At 34.0% G+C, this 26,647-nt stretch overlaps 1 protein-coding gene across 1 annotated transcript in view; it reads left to right on the top strand.

Moving 5' to 3' along the window:
* PCNX2 (pecanex 2) overlaps positions 1-26,647 on the top strand; it is a 413,266-nt gene that overhangs the window by 125,904 nt on the left and 260,715 nt on the right. The window contains exons 14-15 of the mRNA XM_074222998.1: positions 3,982-4,092; positions 5,776-5,867. Coding sequence (XP_074079099.1) covers positions 3,982-4,092; positions 5,776-5,867 — 203 coding nt within the window. The remainder of the gene's footprint in view (positions 1-3,981; positions 4,093-5,775; positions 5,868-26,647) is intronic.

Raw genomic sequence — 26,647 nt, forward strand, 5'->3', positions numbered from 1 at the left:
CAAACAAATTATGAAAAATTATTTTATAGAGCTAAAAAAGTAGTAACAAAAATCATCTAGAACAAAAGATCAAGAATTTCAAGGGAATTAATGAAAAAATTGCAAAAGAAGGTGCATATCAGATCTAAATTATATTACAAAGTGGCAATCATCAAAACTGCTTGTACCAAAGTGACAATCATCAAAACTGCTTGTACTGGTTAAGAAATAGAGCATTGGATTAGCAGAATAGATTAAGTACAACCTAAACAGTAGTAATAAATGACTGCAGTAATCTATTATTTGATAAACCAAAAAACTCCAACTTCTGGAACAAGAGCTCACTTTTTGACAAAAATTCCTGGGAAAACTGAAAAATAGTATGACAGAAACTAGGCATAGACCATTATCTCACACCTTTTACCAAGTTAAAGTTAATATATATATATATATATATATATATATATATATATATATATATATATATATATATATAAATTTAGGTATAAAGGGTGATATCATAAGCCAAATAGAAGAACATGGAATAGTTTACCTGTCAGATTTATGACATGTCAGATGAAACAAGATATAAAGAACATTATAAGTTATAAAATGTAAAATTTTTATTACATTAAATTAAAAAGGTTTTGCATAAATAAAACTCATGCAAGCAAGATTAGAAGGAATTCAGAAAGCTGAGAAATACTTTTTATAGCTAGAATGTCTGATAAATTACTCATTTCATAAATATAGAGAACTGAGTCAAATTTATAAAAATACATCATTTCCCAGTTGATAAATGGTCAAAGGATATGAACAGGCAGTTTTCATATAAAGAAACCAAAACTAATTTTAGTTATTTGAAAAAATGCTCTGCATAACTATTGATTAAAGAAATGAATAAAACAATTCTGAGCTGCTATCTCATATCTATCAGATAACTTCTATGACAAAAAAGGGAGGGAGGGAGAAAAATGTGGAATTCAAGATCCTACAAAAGATGAATCTTGATAACTTTACATGTAATTAGAAGAAAATAAAGAAAAAACACAAATGATGATGGGTTAAGAGAAGCTGAAAAAATCTATTTTGTTGTCATGTTTATAGAGAAGCTATGGAGGACAGAGAAAAAGAAGAAAGATCTTTTTATATGAAACTTTTAACTTTTACTATTGAAGAGAATTTTTTAAGTTAGACTTTGCATATACAGCAATGATTGAAGGGGACTGATCTTTCACATAGATGAAATATAATAATGCTTCATGTATTTTGTTATTAAATTCATTATTTTTTAAAAAATTATTCATTTAATCATTTAAGACAAAGGGGTTCAGTGACTTGCTGAAGATGACACAGCTATGCAGTTATTAAGTGTCTGAGGCTGTATTTAAACTCAGGTCCTCCTGAATAAGGGCCAGTGCTCTATCCACTGTACCACCTAGCTGCTCCTATTAAATTCATTATTAATAAACTTTTTTTGGTATTCATTTATTTCTAGTAGATTAGTATTATGTGGATTTTGTAGTTATAGAGATATATAGATTTTATATATATCTAGATAAAGATATGTTATAAGTAACTATTTGTAGCAAGGGAAGTTTCTCCAATTCAATTAAAAATAATATTTTTTTAATCTAGGGTTGGAGCTCTATATGTCATTGATTAGAAAAGTTTGGCATTTTAGTAATTAATGAAAGAATATCCAAATATACCTAAGGATTACCTTAGAACTTGGAATGATACAAAATTATGGGAATAAATCCTGTAGCAGACTGAAGGCAATTCTATGTAACCATATTAGAAATATGTGTGTGGAAAGAGTGAAGATAATATTAACACTGTTAAAAGGTTAACCATAATTATTTATTCCTTGTATATGTCTCAGTTGATATTCAAGTTTATCAGTTTTGTGTTACTTTTTTTCTGGACCTCTTTACTTTATTAACATCCCAGGAGTTAAACAAGAAGATAATTGTCAGATAGGATGGAATGGAGAAATACACAGGACATAGCTAATCACATTGGATAAAATTAGTTTAGTTATTTATTTTGTAGAATTTTAATTCTGAACAATGTTTAAATCCCAAACCTGTAGGTATAGTAACATGAAATCTTTCAGACTTCAACAAAGAAAGAAATCAAATTGCCAATGTTTTCTTTATAAATGCTGCTAGAAAAAAAATGGGAGCTTTACCAGAAGTTTCTTCATTTATAATAATTATTAGGGAAAATGAAGATGAGGAAGAAGGGAGAGAAAATTGCAGACCTGCTCAGTGGTATACTAGCAAATATATGTTTGTTTCCAGGGAACATTGCCAACAGCAGCAGGGACTTACTTTTTTTATTTTTTTACTTTTGAAAAAAACAGTACAAAATAATGGCTGTAATTTCAAGTACAATTTTCCAATAGCCCTACTAACATAATAAGAGTCTGATTGCTTTTCTTTCACCACAACTGCAACCTGACAGATGTGCTACAGTCTCCATTTGCCATTCATTTCACCTCTACACTTTAAAAATAAAGGCTGTAGATTCCATCCTTTTAGATGTTCCCCAGAAGGTCTAGCTGCTGGTGCTACCAGTTTACAGATTCGATTGTTATCATAGTGTGTCATTAAATTCTATTTCCTCACATCTGGCAAGACCATCCCCCGCCCCCCCCCCCCCCCCCGAGATAGTTTGTTACTGTCTCTGATACTCATTTTCAGGCTTCTGATTCCATTGTTCATTGTGTTCAAGTTCTCCTTACTTCATTTAGGTTAGGCTCCCTGGCTGATGGATCAGACAACTTCACTATCTGTGTTTTTCTGAGCTATCCTTATTATAAACTTCCTTGCTTACTTAGAGTCATGGAGGTAGAGACAGAAGGAATTTTATATGTTAACTACTTTTTCTTTTTTTGTTTTATAGCTAAGGAAATTGAGACCTAGAGAAGTTAAGTAACTTTTCCAAGGTCACACAGATAGGAAGAGGTAGTTTTACCATTTTTTAGAGATTAGGAAATTGATGCCCAGAAAGATTAATCAACTTGCTTATGGATGACCATATAGATATCAAGTGTAAGAGCTGAGTCAGAGCTTATTTAAATCTTATATAACAACATAAAATGGTATGTGACTAAGAAAAAATAGTTTCATGCCCCAGACCAAAGACCCTTTCTTATATTTATTATTACTATGATTAATTCAATAAATATATGTTATGAGAAATGAATTGGAGTAGTTCTCTAACAGTTGTAGTGTGATTTCACTCAGATCTCTTTTCAACTAGGGCATAGAGAGATGAAAAAGTATAAGCAAGTCACCTCTCCCATAATTTCATTACAGAAAATAAGCATTATTCCCCAGCATTCAAAAGTGACTCTAAACCTTTCATATTCAGTCCCAACATCCACAAAAGCTTTGGTGTATAGAGAATGCTGACACATCTCATCAAAAAGGACAATTAGGGTCCAAATGAGATTTTCTGAATTACTTATATTCAGCATTTCTGATGGAAATCTCTCCATTCTAAGTCATGCTGTTACACCCACAGAAACTGATGTAAAGATGCAACCCTTCTCAGAAGTAATCCATTTAAACAGAACAAACAAGTGAATAGTGAAAGTAATAGAGAATTGCTCATGCAATTATCAGGAAAAATACCTTGGCATTCTTCCCACCCCGCAAAGATTTTGTTGATAAAACATTGCTATTGGGGCAGCTAGGTGGCACAGTGGATAAAGCACCGGCCCTGGAGTCAGGAGTACCTGGGTTCAAATCCGGTCTCAAACACTTAATAATTGCCTATCTGTGTGGCCTTGGGCAAGCCACTTAACCCCATTTGCCTTGCAAAAACCTAAAAAAAAATTGCTATTTAATAGACTGAAATTTTAGTTTGTTTTTCTTACAATATGTAAAGTTGTTCAGTGCCTGGCATATGACAGGTACTTAATAAATGTTTATTGATTGATTAGTTGATTGAAATGTATCATAATCTTTTTTCTTCTGTTTCATCTTTCAGTATTTTTATACTGCTTTCCTGCAATTTCCCTTCTTGGCCTCTTCCCTCAGATCAACACTTTTTGCATTTATCTCTTAGAACAAATTGACATGCTGATTTTTGGTGGTTCTGGTAAGTCATATAGTTTCTTTTTTCTGTTAAGAGGAGAGCCTAAAATTCTTGAGAAGAAAATAAATCCTAAAACATAGAGTGAGAGACTGGGTTAGTTATGTTTGTTTTGTGGCCAAAATTTTATTTTGTTTGTTTACCTAGATCAAGAGTTCTTAATCTGGGTCATTGAACTTAAATATATACATGTTTATTATGAACTCAAATATATACATATATGTGTATATTTTGTGTGTACATATTTGTATTTTAGTAACAATTTCTATGTAAATGGTTTTCTTTGTAGTCCCATGATTTTATATTAAGAACTTTATATGTATATATATACATATATTTAAATATATGGGTGTATTTATTCATATTTTGGTAATTGTATGTCAATGTAATTGTTTTCTTTGTAATCCCATGTTTTTATTTTATGCTCTTAAAAGCATTATTTTGGGAAGGGGTTCTATATATTTTACCAGTCTGCCAAAGGGGTCCAGGAGGCAAAAGAAAGTGAAAAACCACTGCTTTTCCTGGAATAATTCAAAGTGACTCTTTCACTTTGCCCCCACCAGGATATCCTGAGAGCATTAGTGAAGTGTAGACTTGTGTAAACTTTGAAAGAATATTGGTATATTGATATGACACATTAAATAATCCCATTGCATATAGCCAGAGCTGCCTTATATAATACTTAGAGGGGTGACCTTTAAATTAGGAAGACCTGGGTTTAAGTCTTGCTTCTGACTCATATTGATTGTGTGACATTGGGCAGGGCAGTTAAGTTTTCTAAGCTCAAGTTTCCTTATCTAAAAAAATAATGAGGTTTGACTTGATGGCTTTTGTAGCATAAGTCTGGTCTTTGAGTCATGAATACTTGGGTTCAAGTCCTCCCTCAGTCACATACTAACTGAAAGATCTTGGATATTTAGACTCTCAGAGACCCAAGAAACTTTCTAAGAGAAAAGTATTTCAACTATGAAGCCAAAGAATCTTGGCTGAAATCTCATCTCTTGATGCTTCTTGCCCATGTGATCTTGGGCAAGAATATTCACCTCCCTGTGCCTCAATTTCCACATCTGCAAATGGAGGGGATCAAACTAGGTAACTGAGATCCCTTTCAACTCTAGATCTATGATCTTATAACCTTTAAGATCCCTTCTAGTCTTGATTCTATGATACTATGACTCTAGGTTCCAATGGAATTATAAATATATATTAGCAGAAGGAGCATCTCTGGGATTTTCCTATCATAGTTGCACTGCAACAATCAGAAAATGCCTCTCTGATTCTTTCCTCCCTCTTCTATTCTTGGGGGTTTACCTTTTTTAATGCCAAATCTATCCTAGATGTCCAATAGGCATAGCTTTCTGCAATTCAGAGCTCCTGAGCTTAAAAAAAAATCCAGCCTCAGCTTCCCCAGTGGCTATGTCTACAGGAATGTACCACCAAGCAATTAAATATATTCACTTTTATTAAGCTTCCTGCCATCATTAAATAGTTGACAGATTTGTATTGTGATTGCTTCAACCTGAACTTCTCTTTTGGCCCCACCACTTCCCACCCCCAAGTCATTTCCATTGCTTATCATTTTGATGGTTCCTTTTTATCACCTGCTGTCTTCATTGTTCTTTAACTTAGTTTAGCATAGAAAGGGGATCAGATCTAGGGAGGAGTTAACTGGTGATGTTTGTATTTCAGCTGCCTCTGGTACAATCTCTGCAATTTATAGCATCTCCCGAAGCTTTGTAGTTGCCATCGTGCTGTACGCATTCTGTTTCACCTCTGTAAAGGTAAGTGTGGATGAGAAGGAATATACGGACTGAAAAAAACACATGCCTATTTGACAATTGTTCTTGTCTCCATATCAAGTTTGGATTTTTCACTGGAACCTAACAGATTGCCTTTTGGATGTTTGATTTATTAATGTTTCTTGAAAGACATAGAGGGAGTAGAATGGTTTAAACGCTTTTTCAGAAGCCATGCTAGTTTTTCCTCTAACTAGTTAGGTGATCTTGGCAGGCACTTACTTCATTTTCCAAAATCAATCAATCAGTCAATCAATCTTATTCATGTTGTCTGGGTCAATTTTTCAGTTATGTTCAACTTTTGTGACCTCATTTGGGATTTATTGGCAAAAATAGTGGAATAGTTTGCCATTTTCTTCATATGCATGTGCATTCATACATTTTATATATATATGTATATATATATATATAAAATACACAAATGTACATTCATATACACATTCATGTTTGTGAATGTATGTATGTGTGTATATATTATCTGTCTATATCTATAGATTTATGTTTGTGTGTATTTATATGTATATTCCTTGAGGGAGCTAGATGACACAGTGGATAGAGGTATAAATAAGTGTGTGTGTTGGGTGTGTGTGTATAAAAGAACACACACATGTGCACATACCCATATAAATGTGCATATGTGTATAGGTAAATGTGTCTATGATGTCCCCAAAATCTTTCAGAAATGCTCTTTTATAATGCAGTATGTATCTATCTAGAATTACATTCTCTTTTTTTCAAGGCCAAGGGAAAAATCATTCCAGTTTTCTCTAGTTTCTCCAAAATGATGCAAAATGATCCCACAAGCCCTATTTACAAGATGCTGTGAAGCAGCATCGAATAATAGATAAAAAGCCAGTCTCAAAGTCAAGATGTCTCTCGTTCAGTTTCTGGCTATGCGACCCTAGATAAATCAATTTAATCTCTCATTTTGACAACTAATTAAAACTGTGAGTTGTAGAACAATAGTTTATCTGCTTTGACAAGGAGAGTCCCTTCATCAAGTAATTTCTGATTTCAGTCATTTTTTTTTTAGTGGTGTCTGACTTGTGACCCTATTTGGAATTTTCTTGTCAAAAATACTGGAGTGTTTTTCCATTTCCTTCTCCAGCTCAATTTACAGATAAGGAAACTGAGGCAAACAGGGTTAAGTGACTCACCCAACTAGTTAAGCATCTGAGGTTGGATTCAAATTCAGAAAGATGAATCTTCTTGACTTTAGGTCTGGCACTCTATTCACTGAGCCACTTAGCTGCCACTTTGTGATATTGATTCTATTAAAATGTGAGTTTCTTGAGAGCAGGGATCATATATTTGTATTTGCTTGCTTTGTATACCTAGCATTGAACACAGTCTCTGTTACATGGTAAATGCTTAAAAAATGCTGTTGACTGACAATATTCAAATCACAGATCTAAACCGGAAAAAAAATTCTTGTTGTGACTTACATGCATTTCTATTAGTAATGTCAGACAAGAACTATTTCCTTCACTGATGGTATCATCTGGTTTTATTTGATTCTGACATTCTATGTGATTCTATTCAATAATATTTTTATTGCAAGTCTTCTATCCCTCTAAAATAGAGTAACACTATGTTAGATATGGAATGTATGTCATAATTATAGTTTTAAGCTAGAAAAGACTAACTGGTGTAGCATTCTCATTTTACAGATGAGGAAACTGAGAACAAAAAGGGGAAGTGGCTTGCCTAAGGTCAAACAGATGGTAATTTAGAGTTGATGTCCTCTGACTCCAAAAATGAAGTTTTTTTCCATTTCATTATTTGGCTTCTATATCTATGGAAAGAGAATGACCTGATTCTTGCCTTCATTATAGTTTTATTGAAGATACTGAATTTCCAGACAAGAAGTCATTAAAAAATAATTAAAGGCTACATATAGTAAGGTACATAATACAATGTTATAAAGTGTCCCAAATAGATGAGCTGCATTGTAGTCCAGTGAATGAGTTCAGGCTATTATGTGAATAGATTAAGTCACTTCTCTTTTTATTTACCTTCATTTCCTCATCTGTAAAATAGAAACTGTTTTTATCTTCCAGTGTTCCCAAAAGGATTAATTGAATGAATGTGTGTGAAGTCTGAGTTCCTCAGAGAGAAGGGTTCTCTAATGCAAGGTATAATCATGAAGACTAGGGTTATTACCAGGTATTTTTAATTCTAGTCAATTGTTCTCAAATGAAGCCCTTCAGCATTCCCATTAACTAATTGGAATGCCAGTAGTTTACAAATTGAGACACATTTGGCAGTGTGAAAAGCCTGGCCTACACTAAACATCTTTGATCTGCTATGTATAGGGATGGAAGAATAAGGAGGAAGAAGAATAGATTTCAGACAAGAGAGGGCAGATTGGTGGAGACAGGAAACAAGAAAGCCAGGCTTTCTAAGCTTAGAACCAAAAGGGAAAAAAAACCCATATGGGAGAGGTTATCATCCAAAGTGCAAATATGAATATCTGGGATTTTCTTTCTGTCTTTGACTTTCTTTGAGTATATGCCAACCATTAGGATCACTAGATTAAAATGTACATAGCATTTTGTTACTTTTTGCTAATTCTAAATTGTTTCCCATAATGGGTAAACAAGAACATAACTTTGCTATGGGTGCCTTAATGTGTCTTTCCATCCACAGTTTTTACTATTTCTATCTTTCATAATTTTGCTACTTTGGGAAATGGGAGATTAAACTCAAAAGTATAAATGTTCATTCCTCTTTTAATTAGTTACTTGAATCAGTTCTATATGATTATTGCCTTGTTTCAGTTCTTTTTTGAAGCAGAAGTTGATACTACTCTTATCTAGAGTAATATGGCTGGAATATAGGGGGAATCCGGTAACATAACTTTGAAAATATTGGTCAGATGATGGAGGGTTTTAAATGCCCAACAAAGGAGTGTGAATTTTATCTTGTAGCATAATAGGAAATTGCTTAAGCCTCTTGAGCAGGAGAATGACATGGTCAGGCCTATGTTTTAGGGACATTAAATTGGCAGTTGTGTGGAAGATGGATTGGTGAGGAGAGAAATTGGAGGCTGAGGGACCAATTAAGAAACTATTGCAATTGTTTCAGGTGAGAGCTAAGGAGGTCCTGGATTAGAGTGGTAACACATGAGTAAAGAAGGGGATAAATATGGAATGATGGTCTTCGAATAGTCAAGGTTTGACCATTGATTGGATATAGTAGGGAGGGAGAGTGAATAGCTGAGGATAATTTTGAAGTTGTGAAGTCCTTGATATAAATAAGACAGTTAGATGGGGGGCTAGGTTTAAGGAGAAAATGATTTCTATTTTGGATAAGTTGATTTTGAGTCAATAGACAATTGGATTTGTCCAGCATACCATCAGATGGTAAACAATCTTTCTTTAATCATTTGCTATCTGACAGGCATAGGATATGAACAAAAACAACTGTCCATATTATCAAGGACAGTTATACATTTCCAATGGGAAAAAAACACAAGAGGTGATGGAAAACAGGAAAGAGAGCAACTGGAAAACACTTGAGGGGGAGGACTTCATGAAGTGGTGTTGGGTACAATGGGCAAGTCTCATGGAAAGGGAGTAGAGAAGTCCAAAGATTGAGACCCAGAAATAGAAAAATCTAACTTTCTTTACAAAAATGTAGCTAACTTTCATTATCTGCTGTGAAAATATTTTGATATCTCAGATGTGTTTTATACTTTGTTTTTATTTTGATTGGAATTTCTCTATCATTTGCTTTTGGTTTCATAAGGTTATAGATTTGTAGCTATAAGGGACCTTAGAAGCTATTCCATTCAATTTCCTCATTTTACAGATGAGGAAACTGGGGCTGTCATATAGTCAGTAAATGTCTGAGGTAAAATTTGAACTCAGTTTGTCTTGACTAAACCCAGTGATCTCCGGTAATGCCACATAGCAATTAAGCCCATCTTCACTGAGAACATGAACAAACAAGTCAGCAACTTTAGAAAGTCAAGGATATATATAAAATTTATGTACATATATATGTATGTATATGAGGAATATGTATGCAATTCATTTATTCTCTATATATACACACTTGCATACATACATTAATATATGTATATAGACAACACATATATGTGCATATGTATAGATATGTGTTATTTATAATATATGAACCTTAACATACATGCAATGTACAAAACATTGTAATTTCTGGTTAAAAATACAAACTAGACAGCAAGAAACATAAGGAGAAAAAAGGCAAATAAAAGAAACAATAGAAAACCAATCAATCTGCTAGTTTTTCCAATCAAAAAAAGGTCCTGGCAGCTGATGGTGATGATAAAAATGTGCTGCCAAATGTCATGAGATAACTCTGATTGCTGAATTTTTTTGTCATCAAGAGATAATCAGCTGTCACACTGAGAAGAAGCAGAGAGGAAGAAATAGGAGAGAGCAGTAGTACTGAAATATTCCCTAATTAGATCAATGTTTTTCACTACTCAGGCTTGTGGTCTAAACTGATAATGGAATTGATTTCAGCCAAATAAGATATAATAAAATAGTTCTAGCTGTGGGTCAGATTCAACAAGTTCAAAAAGTATTTATTAAACATCTATGGTTTGCAAAATACAGCTAGAAGATATAAGCATTTGAAATTATATAGTCTTGCCCTTTATGGAGCTTATAACCTGGCAGTGGGATAAGAAATAGACACAAAAAACCCCCAATGAAGTTCAATAACATTGAGGGGGGATGAATAAAAGTGCTTATGTAAGAAGGGACGTTTGTTAATAGCAGAGAAATCATGGAAATCTTCAGAGAAGGTAGCATCTGAATTGGGTTGCAAAGTGTAAAGTAGGTAGGAATGAATGTGGGTGCCCCTGTTATATGTTTGTTTACATGAGCCATCTGAATAGTAGGCATCAGAGTTCTTATAGATATAATCTAAAGTCTGGACCATCCCCAGGAAAATGACTAGGGGGGCAGGCAAGTTCCTGAGCATTGCCAGGCTGAGCAATCTCTTAGGTGACTAGAATTATATCTCTCTGTATACCTAAATGGTGTTGATCTAGTGATACATTATCTTAAAAATAAAACGTATTTCTGATTAATCATAAAAGACTGTCCATAGTTTGCTAGTTATAGCAAAAGTAATCTCATAAATTGAAGAATGAAAAAACTCATTTATATAAACAGCAAACAGCAATAAGAGAAGTTATATAGATTATATATCACAAAATAAAGTGAATGATTTTTTTAATAGCAGCAAAATGAGATCTCAATTCAACTGACACAGGTCCTGATGTCAATCAAGAACAACATTTTTTGGAAGTCAGAGAGACAACCCAGAAATGAGGCAGCCTTTGTGGGACCATCTTCTCCTACATCTCTATGGCTTTCAAAATCAACCTTTCTCTATTCATGTAACTAAGAGTGAACCTGAAGAGAGTCTGGAACCACACAAGACACTATTTAAGAAAAATGTCCTTCCTCTCCAACTCTCTTGCACCACCTTTCCCCATCCCACAGTTATATAGCACAGTATTAACATTCTCTGCCTCAGAAGATTTTCATGCCTCAGACTCAGCTAGAAATCCTGCGAACAAAAAGACAGTTTAAATTCAACACATGAAGAAAGAAAGGGAGGACATTTTTTGTCATTGGAAAAGTGTGAGCAATGGTTCTAAGGCAGGAATGCATTTGTTTGCGTGAAATGCAGAAGTTACTAAAATGAATTGATTTTAAAAAAAATTGTAGTCAATTAGCACAACAAACATTAAAACTAGATAATCAGGAACTACATATCAGTAATCTCAATGTTACAAAATATTCAAAAATATAGAATTTAATATCAGAGCCACATTCATAAGTTATGATTATTTATACACAATAAATTGGTGCCTGTGAAGTGCATAGTTGATTGTGTCAGAATATAAGGTCACTGAGGGCAAAGACTGTGTTTTTTTTAATCTATATCCTTAGTGCCTACCACACAATGTTTCTTAATAGATGTATATTGATCGATTGCTCACAGTCAAAGATTTCAACCTAGAAAGAAGAGATAATAATGTGGAAAAGTACATTTTGAATTTGTAATTGGTTCCCTCTCCCCACCATCAATATTAGGAAAAACTGGCATAGGATCACACACATACAAGTTTGTTGAGAATTAAACAAAATGATATTTTTCTACTAATCTCTGCTATTTGCTTACCCAATGTACACTTAGATGTCCAAAATGGAAATTATTAGTTTTCCCTTGCCTTTTGTTTTAATATTAATAGATAGACTCAAAAACTGAGATCCTTGTGATATGTATGAGTTTCTGTCATCAAATCAGCACTACCATCACTAGAGACATTGTGTTAATAATTTGCCTTATAACACTACTTACTTTCTCTTTGACTTCCCAGATAAAAAGACCCCTCCTTGGTCATTACTTTCCTGCAAATCTTCCCCCATTAGAATGTAACCTCTATAAGAGTAGGAGATGTATTCCTGGTACTCAGCATCTGGTACATAGTCAGAGCTTTATGAATGTATATTAGCTTATTCATTCTTTCAAATAACTCATGTTCTCCATGAAGATAAAAACGTGATTTCATGAATTTTTGTGTTATCAGCTACAATTTTCTGTTTGGAGGGAATTAAGATCATGAACACAGTCCAAACTGAATCTTTTACAGTTGAAACATAAAAAGGAGGGAGAGGACTTCTCTCTTTATGAGACGTTTGGAGAAAGAATTTACCTGATCTCCCACTAAAACAATATTGAGATAACTCAGGTTGTTTTATTATGTTGAAAAAAAAAGAAAGCTTTCAGTGTGAAAGAAAGAAAGATGATTATGATGCCCAGGAAATAGATTTATACACTTATTAGTACTTTAAAGCTTCAAGAAATTTTAGTGCTCTCTCACTCTCTCTGTGGAGGTGGGTATGTTTAATGTCGTATATATAAGAATACTATGGAAATCCTTTTTAAAATATTCACTTAGGCCCCTCTTGTTTTCACACAATAGTCTAAATATTGACAAGCAAGTATATTTTGCTGATAAGCAATCTTGCCCTTGGGTTAAACTCACAAATTTTTTATGCTAACATAAGTTTCCAGGGGACAATTGCAAGATTTACAGAAAATTACTTGTGAATTATCTATATAAGAAGTTATTCTTTCTGTTTACATAGAAAAATTATACCTAATTTGAATTTAGATAGGACTTTTCTCTTTATGTTTTTAAGCAGGTAATTCAAAGCAAGCAGAAAGATCATTTCACTTGTTCTATCTTGTCTTTCTGCCAGGAGGAAGGTAATAGGAAGCTCAGGACTGAGAGCATTATCCATAAAATCTTTTCTCTTATGTTTTAAAGTGGTGATATGTTAAGAAAACAACCAGTGACTTTTTTAAAAGTGGATTTTGAAATGAGAAGAGGGATAAATAAATAGTAAAAAAGTAAAAAGTTTAACAAACATTGATCAGGTATTGAATTAAGTGGTTCAAATGAGATTTATAAATGTTAATGAATGAGAAACATGAGCTAGTGTAGTTGTTTCAGAATCAGAGGCAGAACTTGGGTTCATTTTTAATATTTTATTTATTTATTTTTCCAATTACATGCAATGGTAATTTTCATCAATCATTTTTGCAAGGTTTTGAGTTTTATAATTTTCTCCATCTCTCTTCCCTCCTCCCTCCTCCTCACAGAAAGCAATTTAATAAAAGCTATACATGTATAACTATATTAATCATGTTGTAAAAGAAGAATCAAATCCAAATAGAAAAAATAGAGAGAAAAAGACATAATACATAAGACCAGAACTTGGGTTCTAATACTAGGTATAATTTGTTTTTGTTATTGTTTTGGCTTCTCTTGGACCATCTTTTTTTTTGAGGCAATTTTTAACTGCTCTTTTATTGATGAGAAATTTAATCAAATTTCTCCTGTGATTTGATAGTTAGAGGGTGTTCTATAATTGCTGAATGTTATTAATCTATAACTTTGTTTTTGCTGCAGTACTTCTAAGTTTGAGAGACAAAAGCAATATTTATTATTTATTTTTATTAAAACTAAAGATGATGGTCATCATGATTATCAGTGGTCAGTTAGCAAAAAGATATTTAAGAATTTACTATGTGCCAGACATTTTCTGGAGTGCTGGAAATACAGATATAAACAGAAACAAAGACAGTCCTGTCCCTAAAGAGCTTACATTCTAATGGGAGATGACAACAGATAAAAGGATACTAAAAAGGGGGCAGGTGGGAAAGGGAAGAAAATTACCCAGGTGTAAGGGCACGTTAGAGAAAGTCAGGAGTACAGTTTGGAGAGGTAATCGGAAGTGGCAAACTTGGCTTCTCTCCTTGATGGAAGAGAGAGGGGACACTGGGTCAGAGGGTACCTCAGAAGGGTGAAATCTAGGACTGAAGTGATGGATGAAGAAGAGTCTAGGACATGCTGGAGAACTAAACTGGAATACAGCCTGGTGAGAAAGGAGTTTTTATTTTATTAAAATTAAAAGTGATAAACATCATAAATATTGGGGGAACAGGACACAATATGACTTGGATCATATGTAAAAACCTGAACTAAAGCACAAGAGCTTCTCTTTGGATTTCATAGGATTTAGAGCTAGAAAAACATCAGGTAACCATCTAAGTCAATCCCTTCATTTAAAAGAAGAGGAAGATTGTGGATTGTCCTAAATCAGGTACTAAGTATCAAAGGCAAGATGTGAGCCCAGGCTTGAGTCAGTACTTTTTCTACTTTGTAACCATACTACCTGCTCCTTTCTTGACTCTTTTCCCTGGAAAATTTTTTGAAAAATTCTAAACCATTTTTCAACCTGTTTTTCTCAATAGTGCCATGTTCTAAGTTTGCTTAATTAGCAATACATACATTAGAATTCTGATTGTTTTAGATAAAGCTTGGCAAAATACCTGTCATTGGTAAACTATCTTTTCCAAGACTTAGTTAATGGTCATTTCTACTCTTCAAGAATTTCACAAGCGGGGGTGGCTAGGTGGCGAAGTGAATAGAGCATCAGCCCTGGAGTCAGGAGGACCGGGTTCAAATGTGACCTCAGACACTTAATAATTACCTAGCCATGTGGCCTTGGGCAAGCCACTTAACCCCATTGCCTTGAAAAATCTAAAAAAAAAGGAATTTCACAAGTTGTCTTCATAGCACTAATAATACTGTTGATAATAAATTATAATGCTAAGATAATGTTATTACTGTTGATGGAAACTTCTAAGCATTTGGAGTCTGAATTAATCTGATTCAGTCTTCTCCAGAGTTACTGAATAAAAACTTATTAGGAATTCCCTCTCCTACCCTTACTATTGGCTAATATTAGTTATTAGGTGTCTATTATTAGTGTGGAATAATGAATAGAATGATGAACTTAGAGTTCAGAAAAACTGAGTTCAAATCCTACCTCAGCCATTTGCTAGCTATATGAAAATAGCAAGTCACAACTTCTTTGAGTCTCAGCTTCTCCATCTGTAAAATGAAGATAATCAACCAAAGTTATTGTAAGGCTCAAATGGAGGGTAGGGATTGCAAGGCAGGGAGGAAAGTGGAAAGAAAATAAATTGTGAGTAGATATGTTAAGTTCCATAAACATGGAAGTGGAATGCTTCTGGCTAATGCCAAGATGAAGAGTTATAACAATCTCTGTGTGGCTGTGGTAGAGTGAAAGAGTCATGGGAAATATGTAAATTGAGTAATTAGAAAGATGAGTTGTTGGAAGCAATAACATATCTATAATCTGTATATATGATTTACATATATATTTTATTATATATAATTATATATCTATAATCTCCTATATATATATATACATATATATATATATATATATATATATAATAAAATATATGTCTCCTAGTAGGAAGGCAAAAGTTGGAGATGAAAGAAAGATTGTGAGTCAGTTGCTGAATTTATTATGGAAAAAAGGGGATCACATTACAAAAAAGCTTCATATTTCAAACAAAGAAGTAATTCCTTTTCCTAAACACAGACTGAGATCCATGCTTTAAGAAAGTAAAAACTGGATCACTGAGACTGGTTTAAAGGATTTTATTATAATCATCTAGGAAAGAGGTGATTAGGGCTTATGTTAGAGTGGTGATTGTGTGAGTAGAGAGGGACATGAACAAGAAATGTTCAGAAGTAGAATCAACACTATTTGGCAGTGTTTGGATGAGTAGAATGAGACAGAGAGAGGTCTTGAGGTTTTGAGCCTAGGTGACTGGGAGGTTGTTGATTCCCTTTTACAGTAACAGAGAAGTTGAGAAGAAGGGAACATTTTCTGAGAAAAGAGTGTTATGATTTAGATGTAAAGAGTTTGAGGTGCCAATATATAACATACAATTGAATATGTCCAAAAGACAATTGGTGCTTATGTGACTGGAGCTCTGGAGAAAGCTAGATTTACAGGTCTGGGAATTATCTGGATAGAGATGATGTGGGAACTTATGGGAACTGATGAGGTCATCAAATGAGATGGCAAGAAAGAAATGCCATTTATGTTTTGCCAGGTACTGTACTAAGTACTTTGCAAATATAATTTAATTTGATCCTTACAACAACTGAGAGAAAGATGCTCTGGTTCTCCATCTTATGGTTGAGGAAACTGAGGCAAATATAAGTAAAGTGACTTTCCCAGGATAAAATAACAATTTGAACTCAGTCTTTCTGACTCCATGTCTACTGCTCCTCTAGCTGCCTAGAGGGAGAAATAAAAGAGTCCATTCCAGAGTTTGGGGAACACCCATATAATCAAGAGTGTGACCTGAATGAAGATCTAGCAAAGAAAATCAAAAAGTGATCTGCCAAGAAGGAGGAGAACCAGGAAAGAGAACCTCCATGCAAGAAGAGAGCTAGATGGCATCATCAGATCAGTTGAGGACATTTTAAGTGGGGGTGGGGGTGGATAGTGTGTGTTTTTAAGCAGCAGAGGTAAAAGCAGAAGAGTGAGAGACTGAAGAGTGGAAAGAGTGGGGGAAGATGGTGAGGGCAGTCTGTTGGAGAAAACGGGAGGGGAAAGATTAAGAGTGTATCTAGAAGAGTTGGCCTTCTTCAGTGAAGACAAATATAAAGGAGGGGAGGTAGTGGGGGAAGACACTGAATAAAGGTTCTTAGCTCTCTTGACTGACAAAGGAGCAAGTATGCAATTACTGTATAGTCCACATAACAACTTTTCACAATGCTGAAGTACTTTATGCTGTACAAAATGCTTTCTTTGGAAGAAATATGTGAGATGGATAGTAAAAGTATTATTATCCTTATTTTCTAGATAAAGAACTGAGGCAAAGAGCCTTTTTCACATTCTTCTGAACCAGGTCTTTTGGACTTTCTACTACACCAGTCTAAGATTATCTAGTCCATAGATCCTTAACATCTCTTTATAAACTGCAGATGAAGAGCTGTTTTTTCACACTATTTTTTTTTAGTAACGAGAATTTCCTTATGAACTCTCAGATTGATTTCATTTTCAAATACAGCATGTATTAATTCCCTTGAGTTGTGTAAGACTGGCTAGCAAATTGGCAGGATTTGGGGGGTGGTGAATAAACAGGGTTCTCTTTAGTATAAGGCACCCAAACCCAGAGCTATGATCTGCCTTCATAATTAACAATGCTATTATTATGCCTTTATAACCTATTCTTTGGGTTCAGTGAGTTGATTGGCTATATATTTTTTAAATGCCTTAGGATGGTGAACTCTGGTGAGCCATCACAATACATCCCACATCTTACCTAAGAGATTTCTCTGACCTGCCTTGGTATCTTTATTCACCACTGTTGTTTATTATTGTTATTGAAAATAGCTTTATAGGCTAATAAACTTAGAACCAGACTGAAGGATTGTAAGTTAATTTTGCTTTCCAGAATGTTAATTAGTAAAAGCAAATTAGTTGTCATTTAATTTCATGTGCTTTTCCCCCCTTCTTCCACATTTGTAGTATGGAACAGGAAAATAGAATCCCTGATTGACTTGTGTATTGGATAGTGATATATGGAAACAACTGGCATATTTACTCCCCTGGAGGGTGATTTAGTAAGTAATTAGTTGTACTTTCTTTGTGCCTGAGTAAATTATATTTTCTATGAGATTTAGTATGTGAAGCACTCTTCAGACTTTAAAGTAGTTGTTACTATCATTATTACTTATTAAGAGATTATATTTTAAAGAATTCTTATAATTTGATATTATTAAACTTTAATAGGAGGAGATTAGATTTCATCAAGGAGAAGAAATTTCAATGTGGAAATGACCTTGACCAACATGGATTAAAATCTGCTTAGTGCTTAAATACTAAGCATTGGCTTGGGGCAAATAGAGGTTGAGTCACTTGTCAGAAATCTCACAGTTAGTGTCAAAGTAGACTTAAACTCAAGTACTCCTTAATCTACCTATTCTCATATACCTACTTTATTAACAATTATTTATAGGAAACCTTCCCTGTACTTAATAATATATGAAGATTACAGAGCAAGACCCTTGCTATTTTAAAATCACAGAAAGAGGGCAAACTGCTTCCATACAACTAGAAACTTTTCAGAGCTAGAAGAGATAATCAAAATCATGATCCTCATGCTCTCATATGGGCAATGAGGAAACTGTAACCTAGAGAGATTACTTAACCAAGATCACAGAATGAATCAGTATCACTACTGAAACTAGAAAGCAAACATCTTAGCTTCGATAGTGTTATTCAGCATTTAGAAAAAAGTCAACTGTGGTAGATACTGGTGATGCAAAGATGAACTGGGATATAATCTCTGCCCATAAAAAATTGCAGTCTAACAAGAGGATAAAACATAGATAAATAGCTAAAACAATAAATACAAAAGAGAAATACAATCAAACAGAAAGCATGTAAGCTGGGTACCATGCTAGTGTCCATTCCAAGCAAATTAATCTAAGAAATTTGAAAAAAAAAAGATCATTTTGAATTTGAATAAAGACATGGCATCAGTTGGATCTGAGGAAGATTGATAGATTCTACCAAGCTAAGATGTTAGATTCAGGTAGATTTCCAGGAATGTGTAAAGACACAGAGATATTGAGAGGAGTTGTTCTGAAATAATACTAAATTCGGCATTAGATTGTGAAGGTCTTGAATACCTGTATAAAAATTTTGTACTTTATTCAACAGGTAAAAGAAAAACCATAAATTATTTTATTTTGCTTTTAGCAGAATTGAGATTATAGTCACTGAGTCATGTCCAGAATTAGACAGTGATATGAAGTATGAATTAATGAGTGAGGAAAAATATGAAGCAGGAAAATTAATTAGAAGACATTACAAATGTCCAGGTTAAAACTGATGAAGGCTTAAACTAGGGAAAGGAGATGTATGTGGGAGAAAAGGTTTTAGAGATACACTGGAAGTAGAATTAATAGGACATGGCAACTGATTGGATATTGGAGATGAGGGAAAGGGGAGAAGGCAAAAAATAACTTTGAGGTTTTGAGCCTAAGTTGCTGGGTGGGTGGTGTTACTAATAATAAAAATAGGCATGTAAAGGAGAAGAACCAAATTTTTTAGGACATAGAATTTTATATCAAGTGAGTACCTTACTCTTCTTCCTGGCACCATTTTGTCCATTGCACCATGAGAACCAAGTAGAAGAAGAAGCGAATGAGTAGGCTGAAATGCAAAAGGAGAAAGATGAGGCAGAGGCCCAAGTAACCAGATTGCACTGACCACAGGCCATAGGAGCAGAGATGGAATGACCTTTGGTGACATTCTTGGGAAGGCAGACTCCTTCAGGAGACATCATCCACCCTACAAAAGACTCTACAAGCACTAATATCTGATAAAGGACTCTTTTACCACTATTTGGCACACCTCCCTAGCAAAAAAAAGGATTTACCATCTTTTAATGCAAATTCCACCTACCTGCCTCATGATTTTGTGCCATGGGACTCTTGTCATTCTGGAATAGTTTTTTTTTTTCTTTGTGGCTAAATGTATCACACCTGTGTAATACATCCTCAAAACTTTCTGTTTGAAAAAAATGAAAAAAATAGAGTACCTTAGAGATTATCTAGTGATAGAATTATAATCTAAAACTTAAAGATTCCTCAGATTCCATCTAGTCTAATGTTCTAATTTTACACATGAAAGAATGGAAGCCAAGATAGGTTAAAGAGACTTTTTTTAAGAAAACTAGATGCAAGGGGTGGCTAGGTGGCGCAGTGGATAAAGCACCGGCCCTGGAGTCAGGAGTACTTGAGTTCAAATGCAGCCTCAGACACTTAATAATTACCTAGCTGTATGGCTTTGGGCAAGCCACTTAACCCCATTGCCTTGCAGAAACATAAAAAAAAAACTAGCAGAGCCAAAGTCAGGTTTATTGGTACAAAATCCAGTGGGTTGTTTTTCCCCCTGTACACTATAGAATGGTAGTTTTCTACATTGTGAGTTTGAGATACTAACAGGACATTAACTGATAATAGACAGTTGGAAATATAGAAATGAAATTTTATGAGATATTGGAAATGATAGTAGATTTGGGGTCATCTAGATTTTTACAATCTTTTCCTATAGATAATGTTGAAAATTATAGACATGGGATTGGTCTAGGACATCAAGGTTGATAATATAGAAGAAAAAAGAGAGGGCAAAGAACAGAGCCCTGGGAGATGTCAATGTTTAAAGTCTGGGAGGAGAAAGAAAGGCCAAGTCAGTGTTTAGAAAAAAGAATCATGAAATGGAAGTGTTACAGAGACCGAGAAGAAATGATCTAGACAAAAGATACTGTCAACAATGTTTTCAATTGAGGAAGATGAAGATAGAAATAGAGAAATATTTCAAAGTTCAATACATTGTAGATCTATATTTTTATCAATATGGAGTCTCCTTTCACAAACAAAAATCACGATTCTCTATGCCTTAGAAAATGGTCTTCATGAATCGGTGTGATGGAAAAATTCATCACTTTGTAGCTGATCTGGTAAGATACTTACCTATGAGGAGAAGAGGAAAGGATAATTTATTGGTGAATAGAAGACCACAGGTGACCTTCGAGTCAATCAATAAGCTTCTATTAAGCACTTATTTTCTTTCAGTCATTGTACTAAGTTCTGGGAATTTCTTTAGAAAGGCAAGAACATATTCCTTTCCTTCAGGTGCTTATATCCTAGTGGGAGACAAAAAATGCAAAGAGGTTATATAAATGGAAAGTCAATAGAAAGACCTTGGACAGAGCAAATATAATTCAGGCTTCTTTTCCTTAGAAACTTATTTTTCGTGCTGTGTTTTGAAGAACCCTAGGGTTATGTGAAAGCTTTCCAGGTCTCTATGGGGTATTTGACTAGTGGAAGTAGGTTGTAGGTGCTTTTATAAAATGGATGAATTTTTTCCATATTTAAGTTCAGAGGAGGATATTATTTCTAAATCCAGCTCCTTTTTCTTCTGTTTCCAAGTGATACTGTCACCCTCACAGCAATGCATTTGTTCCACAGGTCAGTGAAGAAGTAGGCCAGAAAACAAATGGTGAAGTGTGACCATTAGAGTTGGAAAATGTATTACCTTTGTTTTTACCCTGACCCAGATAAGGAACAATATAAAAGGAAAGAGCTAATTTTATCACAATCCCAACAATAACTTTCATTCCCAACCTTACTCCCTAAAATATACTTAATAATACTATTTTAGACTTCCTCTTAGCTATAAGCTGGTTTTATTTTGAAATACAAAACATATTAAACTTTTTGAGTACCAACTCCATTGTTACTGAAAGCCCTTCACAATCTAATCCTAAACTATCTTTTGAGCCTTTTCTTATATTATTTCCCTTTGAAATCACCACATTTGCCTTCTTGTTCCTCATACATGACAATATTTCATATCTCTATGCCTTTGCTCTGACTATTCCCTATATCAATGCATCTCCTCCTCACCTCTGCATCTTTGATACCTCTTGTTTTCTTCAAACTCAGTTCAAGTATCAGTTTTTACATGAAACCCTTCCTGATCTTCCCAGTTTCTAATGCCATCTTTTCCCTCTTCCCCCAAAAATATTAGAGACAGTGTCTGGACTTTTATAAGTATTGAGAGTTCTCAGAAGAGAAAATTTCCTACACCAATACAATTTTGCACCTACCTGCAATTTAGTCTTAATCAGTTACTTAAAACTTAAAAAAAGATAGGTGATTTGTCAAAAGTCATGCAATTAGTATGTCTCAGAAGCAGTTTAGCTTTTCCTGGTTTAAGGCTGAACTCTCTATCTACATCATGAATTTACCTTATATTTATTTTGCATTTATTTTGATATATTCTTATATATGTGTGTGTTGTCTTCCCCCATAGAATATGAACTCCTTGAGAACAGGGAGTGTTTGATTTTTGTCTGTACACATTTGACATCTAACGTATAGTAACTATTTAATAAATGCTTGTTTTATTTCCTGGTTAATTGAAACAACCATCTGGATTAGGTTTTGAGGACTTCTATCTATTTTTATCATAAATATTCTATGACTTTAGATAACTTGCAAATGTCTGTTGTAGAGCATGCTTCCTTCATATGATGATAACGATGTGTCATGGTCATAAAAAGACTAATAGGTCAAGATCTGTTTAATAGCCGACATTTCAGTGGTTTTTTTGGCAAAGTAAATGGGGTTAAGTGGCTTGCCCAAGGCCACACAGCTACGTAATTATTAAGTGTCTGAGACTGGATTTGAACCCAGGTACTCCTGACTCCAAGGCCAGTGCTTTATCCACTATGCTACCTAGCCACCCCAATAGCTGACATTTAAAGAGAGACTGTAAATTCAAAGCCACAAAAGGGAAATGACTACAAAGATAGGAAAAGGTGGATTGTTCTTTATCTCTTGGTGGAAGATGGCTAAGCAAAAATAGGATAGAATGGTTTACCTTCACTCATGCATCCCAGGAAGGTGGCAACATTTGAACTTTGTAATAATTGATACTGATACCTTAGGGGAAAGGGCTCTTAAAAATATATTTTTATGAGTGTTAGACTTTGTCATCAATCCAGACAGGCATATTCTCATGGGAGGATTTTCAAGAAGAGTACTTCTTTCTTAATTTTTGTTCTTGTCTCCTGTGGAAGTAGAAAGAGTGGAGATAGCTCCATAAGCTATGGAGAAATGTGCAGTAGAATCGTGGAATTTAGCTCTGGAAGTGATCTTAGATAGTCCAACCCTCTTGTTCTAAAAAGGGGAGAAAAAAAAATCAACCCTAAAGATTTTATCCTCAGTATTTTAGATGAATTAGATGGGGTTAGCTAACAGTAAGCAAGGGAGACATATGGAATTGTTATTATTCAATGATTAAGTCTTGTCCAACTGGTGTTTTCTTGGCAAAGATACTGGTATGGTTTGCCATTCCTCCTCCAGCTTATTTTACAGATGAGGAAACTGAGGTAAATAACGTTAAATGACTTGCCCAGGATCACACAGCTAGTAAGTGTCTGAGATCAGGTTTGCACTTACGTAGATGAGTCCTCTTGACTCAGTCCTGGCACTATATCCACTGTTCTACCTAGCCTTCTCTAATATGTAGATGGCTATAAAACAAACTGCAATTGTTAGACAAAGTGAAATCTAGATTAGTACTTTAGTAGTGGGGACACAAAACAAGCTATACATACTGGAGATGTTATGAAGAAATTGTTAGTGTTTTTTATAACTGACTTATTTGGAGAAAGTGATTAGAAGGTACTTTAAATGATGTAATGGAAAATGACTGAATTTGAATGGTGAGTAGAAAGATGACTACATCTCTAAAAAGGCTTGGGGAAGGCACGAAGATGCCCCTGCACCATCCAAACATGATCTTTCCTTCATTTCATCTTCTAGAACACTTGTTGCTATGGAACATTTGTCACCTATTAATTTGTATTATGTTATTTCTGTGCATGTAATTTAAGGGCACATTCAGACTAAAACCATGAGGAAAGTCCCTGTTCTTAAAATAAGAATCTTCCTAATATTGTGAAAAACACAATCAAGAACATAAATATAAAGCATCAAATTATTCTTGGCTCATTCCCTTCTATAAAGTAAGTATTGGTATTTTATGCAAATAAAAATTAAAACAAGAAAGGGATGGAGGAGAAATTAGGAAAAATCTCTTGAAACAAAGAAAAGTAGCTGAGAAATGTAGGAAGATAACAGAGTTTGGGGGTAAGAAAGATATAGGTTAGAATCTTGTTTCAGACAATTATTAGCTATGTCATCATAGGCAAGTCAACCTTTCAGCTTCGGTTTCCTCATTTATAAAATGGATGCCCACATATGTTTAGGGTCATCTGCTAAATCTTTGACAACATTTTTTAAGTGCCTACCATATGCTAGTCACTGTGCTAAGCAGAGGAGTTACAAAGAAAGGTAAAAGACAGTCCTTGTTGACAATCTAATAGGAGAAATAATGTTAAAAAACTATATACAAGCAATTCTACAAAAGTTAAACTGGAGATATTTAATAGAGGAAAGGGACTAGAATAAAGATGAATTGAGAAAGGATTCTTGGAGAGGATGGGGTTTTAGTTGAGACTTGACAGAAGGCAGCATGGTTGATATGAACTATGGAGTCAACAGAGTAGTAGAGTTACAGCACATTTCTCCATTATTGAATTTCTATGAAAAATTTTCTTCTTATCCTTTTTTTTAGCTTAATAGCAAATTGATTTTTTGGCTAGGTCTTCCACATTGTGGTCAATGTGAAGATATGAAGCTCAAAATGTACTTCTGTTATTTGGAGAAAGGTTATCCTTTTCCTTTCTTTTTTAAAGATGTCATTTAAAATTGGTGTGAGCTACAATTTGGCCTCCTGATATTAAGTAATTAAAATTTGAATTTGTTTTGGCAGTATATTTCAACAAATACATATCTATAATTTTTCAGGAAAAATAAGGAAAATAAGATACTCTTCAAAGATATGATTCTTTTCTCAAAGTCTTTTTAAGCAAAACTGTACCCAACTATACATTAAAACCAATATAATTTGCAGATGCATAGGTAACTTACTGTAAAATTCTAAGGTCATAAGATGGTTGTATTTCCACGATATAAAAACATTTCAATGCCTGTGGGAATTTTCTGTATCCAACACTCATCAATTCATATCATTCCCAATTCAAAGGCTCTTGAGACCCATTGCAGAGCAATTAGGGATGTTAATTTTGAAGAGAACTGTCAAATATTATTTACTTTATTATTAGTGGATGATAAATTGTTTAAAACTACATCTCCCTCTCAAACCTTTAATGACATGGATTTTTGATACCTATGTTTTAAAAACAACTATCATTATAACTCTTGAATTTATATGTGAATTCATATAATTTTATTTCTCTATTTGAGAGTCATAGAAGACATATGAATATGCATAAATTATACATACATAAACATGTATATATTCCACACATGTTGCTCAGTCATTTCAATCATTTCTGACTTCATGATCCCATCTAGGCTTTTCTTGGTAAAGATACTGGATTAGTTTTCCATATCCTTCTCCACTTCATTTTACAGATGAGGAAACTGAGGCAAATGATGTTAAGTGACTTTCCAAGAGTCACAAAGCAAATAAGGTTGGAAATGAATTCAGGTCTTTCTGTCTCCAAACTCAACCCTTTAGCTACTGTACAACCTAGCTACCCAATATTCATAAGTATGTGTGTATATTTATGCATAGAGAAACACATATATTTAGATATGTGTATATATTACATCTATGTACATACGTATGCATTTTCCTTCTATGATGAATTTAGTAAGGTGGGGATAGAAGGGAGAAAATCTGCAAATCCTTAGTTAAATTGTTAAGGTAGGGAAAAGTTCAACTTTAGACATAAATGCACAGAAAAGAAAAAAATCTGTCAGAAAGAATTCTTCTAGTAAAGTTTGTATCAGCAGGTCCATGTTGCTTCTCCTTACACAATCTTTAATTTTGAAATAAAAACTCTTCTGAGATAGAGTCTTTTGTGCTATATATCATATTTAAACCATTGAATCTATAATTTTCTTCAAGAATCTAACTTCTAGTCAATCATGTTCTAGGTCTTCAAATGCAACACTTCTCCCCCAAATAAAAAAAAAAACAAATACCCCCAAACTCAAATATCCCCAAATGCATTTTTGTTCCTATGTCAACTCTCTGATTTGACAAATGTGCTCTCAGGCATTTGTTATGAGTCATTTTAGAAATGTCTGCTTCTTGTTTATTTGTCAATTTCTGTATAAATTTCGCAAAGCATGAGCTTGGAACAGGTATGTTACAAATGGCAACTTAACAGGGATACATAAGGGCACAAAACTGACTTTTTAATCATTTAAGGGTTGAAGTCCATAGAAAAGACAGGTAGAACTCTTGAAAGGAATGCATAAAAAAGACATTTCTTTAAGTATTAATATGTACAAAGAATAATATTATTTGATGGGGTTACAGGTTTAACCAAAAAAGAAAGTCTCTGCCATCAAGGAGCTAACATTTTAGTTGCAAAAGATAATACACACTCAAACACACACACACACACACACACACACACACACACACACACACACATACACATATTTATATGAGAGTGGGGAATTAGTAGGAGTATTTTCACCAAAAAAGTCAGAGGGATGATGAGAATGATGAATAGAATTATAGGACAATAAATTACCAAGTCCTTTCCATAAATAGTACTGTTGATTTGATTGATGTTGTCAGAGCTTGAGTTAGAAAGCAAGAGGCCAAGTTAGAGAAGGGCAATAGAGGGGAGTATGTGCTAGGATTTGGTATGAAATTGACCTGGGCATGGAT

This window comes from Macrotis lagotis, chromosome 2 (genome assembly GCF_037893015.1).
Source record: "Macrotis lagotis isolate mMagLag1 chromosome 2, bilby.v1.9.chrom.fasta, whole genome shotgun sequence".
Taxonomy (NCBI): domain Eukaryota; kingdom Metazoa; phylum Chordata; class Mammalia; order Peramelemorphia; family Peramelidae; genus Macrotis; species Macrotis lagotis.